Below are 5,942 nucleotides of genomic sequence, written 5' to 3'. Positions count from 1 at the left end.
TTAAGTATTCCAATATGCTACCAATTAAACATGGAACCATTTCAAAATAATGCTTAATAACAAAGTTGAAATTCGATCTTCAACTGTTAATATCTCTAAAAAATGTTCAATATTTTTCTCGTACTCCCCAAGGGAGGCTCTATCACCCCTTAAAAGGAATGGCGCCAATTTTGAATCACCCTGTAGAATCTGCAGTTGCGTAAAACGGTTCATTTTCAAATCAGCATTTCCGAAGCGCGCAAAGTTCAGGGATTTGAATGCATTTTTGAAGGTTTGAAGGAATTTTGAGGACACTTGCACAGATGCAACTTCACCGGTGAGTTACTGTGCCGTTGGGTTGGCGCACTAAGCAATTTCGGCATCGCTGCGCCAACTCGAACGTTGGAAGATGAAACAATTCAGTGGCGCCCCGCAGAGATACTTACTGTGTTGGTTTGGGTTTGTAGCCATTCGGCACGGGGCTGGGTAGCATGCGGCCCCCCCGACCCAGTTGCACTGCCTGCTCGAAACTGAGCGGCGCCTGCGGGTTTTCCCCGGGCGCGTTTCGAGTGTGCGCATTCGGGGGTCCGGCCAGTGGCGCAGTCATCGGGGTCGGCATCACGAATTCCCTAAGGGGCTCCCTGTCCCTAGGGAAACTGTGCGGATACGAGTGGGGTGTTGCGTGCGCCGAATGAGACTGTATCTGGAAATAGCCGTTTTTTTGCTAATGACGCTTCAAGCGCATAAAGTCTGTGTTGTTGAGCAGTCGGAAAATACTTACATGGGTAGGGCTGGCGTTCAGTTTCGGAAAATTGATGGTCCCAGGTTTCAGCTGCAATGTGGACGGTTTGGATGGGGTGGGCGGCAGTCGCCTTCCTTGGCCCCTTCGACCGCCCAGCACCGGGTGGCTGTGCTGCACTGAACCCTGATGGGCGGCGCTGTGTTGCATGGGGATACCTACCACAGCACCGGCTGTAATATTAGAAAAAAGGCACTGGTGCGGTTAGAAATTTGGATGGTGCACATTTATGTGGTGGCCCAGCTCGCTAACTACTTCCAAATTGAATAACCATGGAACCTTCCACATCAAACCAGTCAAAAGCTTAAAAGGCGTTAGGGTTTTCGGAATGTGTTCATCTCAGACCTTCCACTTTATTTCACCCAGATTCAACATTCAACTATGTCATTGATCAGGGAGACCTTTTTCCTCCCTCACATTTCCCACCATCCAAATCACACCATGCTACCTACACGCCGTTGTTGTTGATATTTTTGCTAGAGCTAGTTGGTCGGAGCTTTTGCTCTATTGTGAGTGCCTTTAATGGCTTATTTGAATTTAAGTTTGTGTGCGACTGCACTAACAGTAGCTAGCAAAACAACCCAGTGCCACTCTGGCATTTTTGGCTCCAAACGTCTGGTGAGATTCCTTTAATTTTCAATTTTTTGCTCCCCAAAGGCCCGGCTATGATTTTTGCCCAGAAGATTTTAGTACCAATTAGAAGCAAATCTAGAGAACACGAGTTAACAGTTGGTTTTACGTTTGGTAGTTTTATTTCGGCTGTTTTGCGTCTAATCCCTTCAATTGAACTGCACTTATTTCTCTTTACATTCTGTTTGTGGAAAAGTTTAAGAAGTAGTATAAATATATTTTTTTTAATTTACTGTGCAAAAAATAGGACGAAAATAGAATCCTAACTAAGTCATCTACGCATGAAGCAAAGTAATCGAATCTTACAAAACTTCTTTGAGTAGTATTTTATGCAGTTGGTTCGCTACTTTGACTATCGTACTAAACTTGTGGCATGTGGTTTTCACCATACTGTGACATATTTTTATATTGGCAAAATACTGAACTACGAGTTTCGAACTTGAATATCTACGCTACGACTACTCGAAAGTAATCAAATTGTTTTCGACTTCGTCGAGTTGCTCGAGTAACAAATTCAACTTGATCAACACCTCTAATTGTTCCCTGTTCTCTTTGTTAGTTGGGCATTTTTCATATTTTTAATGGGCTGCTTAAACAATCGGACAACAATGTTTAATCCAGATAACTTGGCCAAGCCGCTACTAATCTTCTAATATTTTCCAACTGTGACTTAATATGAAACATGCCWGTWWMSATGTAAACATGTAAACACKCGCKMTTRGTGYWTAAGACGMAAATTTCAGGGTGTCCAAATGTTGATGCATTAATAGAGAGCATAATCAGCAAATGTTTAGTAAAKCGGACATCRCGAGTGTTTWCWAAGATATGTWCTKAGGMGGSCTAATGGGGCTGAAACCWSWTTTCCAAAAATACAGAATWTYAACAGCAACGTTACTACTTTTCRRSATTTWGCTTCTGTTGCTTCGAARCCTAAATCCCGACWGAAKATTCATTTTAAATGAGGTTGCCAGGCCGCACGTAMAKTAGWAAMGTATGTGCTTCAAACGWTKAAATTCYCGWATTKYTRRACACTAAGAGCGCGTATACTACTACTGTGCGGAGTTTYTTGGTGAGGAATTCCYSRMTAGTGTCCATYYTCARRWCTTTGTGTATRTCYTTGTWRMSWMTSKACSAKYGAGCTCTGCAGATGGACCGAAAGATTTTTTTTGTACAGTTTGTATTTTAGTTATGTTGGTTTTGCAGGTSGTGATGAATGAGGCGCCGTAAGGAAGCTGTGGTCGAATAATTTGTTTGTATAGGAGAAGTTTGTTTTTGATGGTAAGTTTGCTGTTTGGATTTAGAACGGGGTGGAGGGCTGCACGTGCTGCTCTTGCTTTGGTGATTTTGTCTTTGATACGTTCGGTGAATGTTAGTTTTTTGTCGAGTAAGATACCTAAGTATTTTGCTCCCGCTTCCACAGTTCTTAACGTGGAAAGGTGATTGTTTAGTCGGACCCGGAGTTTTCTGTCATTTAGAAAGCTTGCCACAAACTGCACAAAGCTAGTTGGCAGATGGTAGAGGCTGGCCAATTTCCAGATTATTCCTTCGTGCCAGACGGTGTCGAACGCTTTTGCTATATCCAGGAGAATAATCCCCGTGGAGGATTTTGCACTTGCAAGTGATTTCTCATGAAACTGAATTGTTCGTGGGGGATTCCGCTGTTATGGGAGATTTTATCCAAGAGTCTTTCTTTGAAGAAACTCTCCGTAAGTTTCGAGAAGGTGGGCAGAAGGCTAATTGTTTTGTAAGGTTTTGTTTTTTCCTGGCTTTGGGATGAGAGCTATAGCAGCTGTTTTCCAGCTGCTAGGAAGCTCACGGAGTGCAAAGGCACTATTTATCAAGGTTAAGAGGTTATGCAGGATGTTTTCTGGGAACATTTCCTAATCAGTAGTCAACTCTGAACTGATTTTCCAGCGAATCGGCAAAAGCTTCCACTTGTTCTTCATCGCTGTGAGGTCCGTGAATGGGGGGATAGTTTGTGAAGGATTTTCTTTGGAATTTCTTGGAGAGCGTCCATACCGAATTATCACCAGGCTCCAAGTTTTCCAGATAATTTTGCCAGTTTAGGTTGTTAATTGCCGAAATTTGTTTCCTAATTTGGTTTGTGAGTTGATTGGCCTGGCGGTTGAGAGAGTCATCAGAGTTTGATTTTGCTTCTATTTCAAGAGGAAGGCCGAAAGGGTTTTTGTTCGAGTTTGGTTTGAAAGTGGTTGCTTTTTGAGTGGTCTCGGTGATGGAATTGTTTAGTGAGTTGAGTTCTTGGGTTGAGTTTACTGGTGCGTCTGGGATATTTGTTTCTTGTAGGAAAAACCTGAGGGCGTCCCAGTCTATGTAAGTTAGTGGTTGGAGCGGGTTTTGTATGAAGTTCTCGTCTAAGAGGATTTTGATTGGGTTGTGGTCAGAGCTGAGTGAGTCAGAATTTGTGATTGACAAATTGAGAGGTTCTTGGATAGAGCTGTGTCAAGAATCTCTGGAGTGACATAGTGGAAGTGGGTGGGTTCGTCTGGTGCATGAGTTTGTAAGTCTAGATCGTTGGAAAATTTTAAGAAGTCTAGTGCCTTCGAACTTTGTACTTTTACAGCCCCAACTGGAGTGTTTGCTGTTTAGGTCTCCAGCTAGGAGAGTGGTTACGTTTGGATAAAAAAGGACTTCATAGTCCAACAGGGTGGTTGTTTTGTTTGCAGGTCTGTAGGCGGAGATCAGCTGGACTGAAGTGTTGTACATTTCGACTTTAATGGCTGTATTTTCAATTGTTGTATTGTATTTGTGTATGAACTATGGACTTTTTGATTATCATGGCTGTGCCACCGCCTTGAGTGACTCTGTCTGTACGGTATGTAATGTAATTGTTTATCTGGAAGTGGGTGTTAGGTTTAAGGAAGGTTTCCTGAATGAGAGCGATGTCTACATCGTTTTCCTTAAGGTATGCCTCAAATTCGCACCTTTTGGAGTACAAAGATGCGGCATTCCAGGAGACGATACGGACACCTTGGGGTTTAATGCAATTTCTTAGCATAGCATTTTGAGGATTGGATTTTGGGAGATTAGGGCCGAAAGTTCGTTGACTTTGGCCTCAATCTCCTGGTCGGAGAGGAGTAGGAGTTGGACAAGTTGGGGATTTAGGGATGAAAGTTGTGAGCTTGGAGTTTTGGTGGGTTTAAGGGCTGGGTTTGTGTTGGTTCGGGCGGGATTTGCGTGGTAGTTTGTGGGAGGGGCTTAGCGTGTTTTAGGGCTTTTTGGGCATACGAAATGCCTGATTCAACTTTGTTGTTGAACAGGCATTTCCGCGTACTTGTGGCAAGTGGCTTTGGAGCCACAATTTGTCAAGGAATGCCCGAACTTTTGGCACTTCTTACATTGGGGAATGTGTTTGAGGTTGAGGGTGTTTGAGTTTCTTTGGGGCTCTATAAAGACTGGGAGGTTTAATAGGCGTTTTACGTTTTGGAAGTCAGTTTGGGATTGTGGTAGGAGTACGTTTACCATATTGGAAACTTTTTGTAGTTTCCAAGACGATAAAAGTGTGTCTGTTCAGGCGAGCTGCCTACACACCGGCTAATTCTACCATTAATCTACTGGACGTACCAATGAAGGGTGGGCCCTGATGGTGCGTTTGGGCGCGATGGTTCGGACTAGGCGATCGCGACCGCTGACATAAACTGGTGGTTCCATAAGGGGCGCCCCGTTTCGAGCCCCTCAAAATGCCGTAACGGGAATTATAGCGGCCGAAGCCGTTGGTGGGCGATGGGGATCGGGCGGGACTTGTCGATGCCGACCATGAACCTAGTGCAAAAAATTCTTAAGGACACCTTTACGAAAGACTCGCCAGCTGTTTTTTCGAACTAACAAACTAATAAGAGTCAGACAATGTGGTTGAATTTAAGCAGAAACGGGCGATGCTCCTAGTTAAAGGACAAATCAGCTGAGATGGAAAAGATGATAGATGAGAATCCGATTCATTTTGAGATAATTAATATTTTTGGGAAAAATATACCAGCACCCTTAGGAACATTTAATGTTTTTTGAGTTCAATGGATTATTTGAGACCTCAGGTGCTCCCCAGTATGCATATATAAAGTGCTTGAGTCTATAGTAAGAAAGTTATTGACGGTGCGAGATTCTGCCTCCTCAAAAACCGCTTCAAATAGCACAAAATGTCGATTATTTAGGCGTTGTATGAGTTCGTTGCATTGCTAGTTCCCTTGAGGAGAAATTGTTCTTAAATCGCTGTCATAAGAAACTTACGTCTACTCAGGGGCGGATCCTGCTTTAAAGTCAGGGGGGTTATGTAGAAAAAATAGGGGCGCAAGATTATTGCAAAATTTCATGTTTTCCGTCCCGTTTTACATGTTTTTCAGAAGCAAAATGAGCAAGAACGCTCGTTTTTACATCATTCCAAAGAGAACTAAATGGCCTTTTGAGAAAGTGAACCATGGATGGGAAAATGTTGGCAGTTTTCTCAAAAAATGCTTGAATTCAAGAAGTTTTAGATTTGCGTGTTTTTTTTTGAGTTGCAAAATCCACTTGAACATGACGC

The 5,942-nt window shown here is 43.1% G+C and overlaps 1 protein-coding gene and 1 long non-coding RNA gene across 8 annotated transcripts in view; one reads left to right on the top strand and one right to left on the bottom strand.

The window, feature by feature from the left end:
* LOC109540220 (voltage-dependent calcium channel type A subunit alpha-1) overlaps nucleotides 1-5,942 on the bottom strand; it is a 60,977-nt gene that overhangs the window by 4,987 nt on the left and 50,048 nt on the right. For 4 of the 7 annotated variants that reach the window (XM_048668139.1, XM_048668137.1, XM_048668138.1 and 1 more), the window contains 3 exons: nucleotides 4,991-5,203; nucleotides 761-951; nucleotides 426-682 (listed from right to left, as the gene is read on the bottom strand). In XM_048668139.1, the coding sequence (XP_048524096.1) occupies nucleotides 426-682; nucleotides 761-951; nucleotides 4,991-5,203 (661 nt within the window). The remainder of the gene's footprint in view (nucleotides 1-425; nucleotides 683-760; nucleotides 952-4,990; nucleotides 5,204-5,942) is intronic. The other 3 variants (XM_048668140.1, XM_048668134.1, XM_048668136.1) reach the window with 1 other exon arrangement.
* Nucleotides 1-5,942, top strand: part of LOC125505096 — a 20,833-nt gene that overhangs the window by 5,660 nt on the left and 9,231 nt on the right. The gene's annotated exons all lie outside the window — the stretch shown is intronic.

This window comes from Dendroctonus ponderosae, unplaced genomic scaffold (genome assembly GCF_020466585.1).
Source record: "Dendroctonus ponderosae isolate FM_Combo_2020 unplaced genomic scaffold, Dpon_F_20191213v2 Dpon_F_20191213_7, whole genome shotgun sequence".
NCBI classification, from domain to species: Eukaryota; Metazoa; Arthropoda; class Insecta; order Coleoptera; family Curculionidae; genus Dendroctonus; species Dendroctonus ponderosae.
This window is presented reverse-complemented; position numbering and strand designations above follow the sequence as displayed.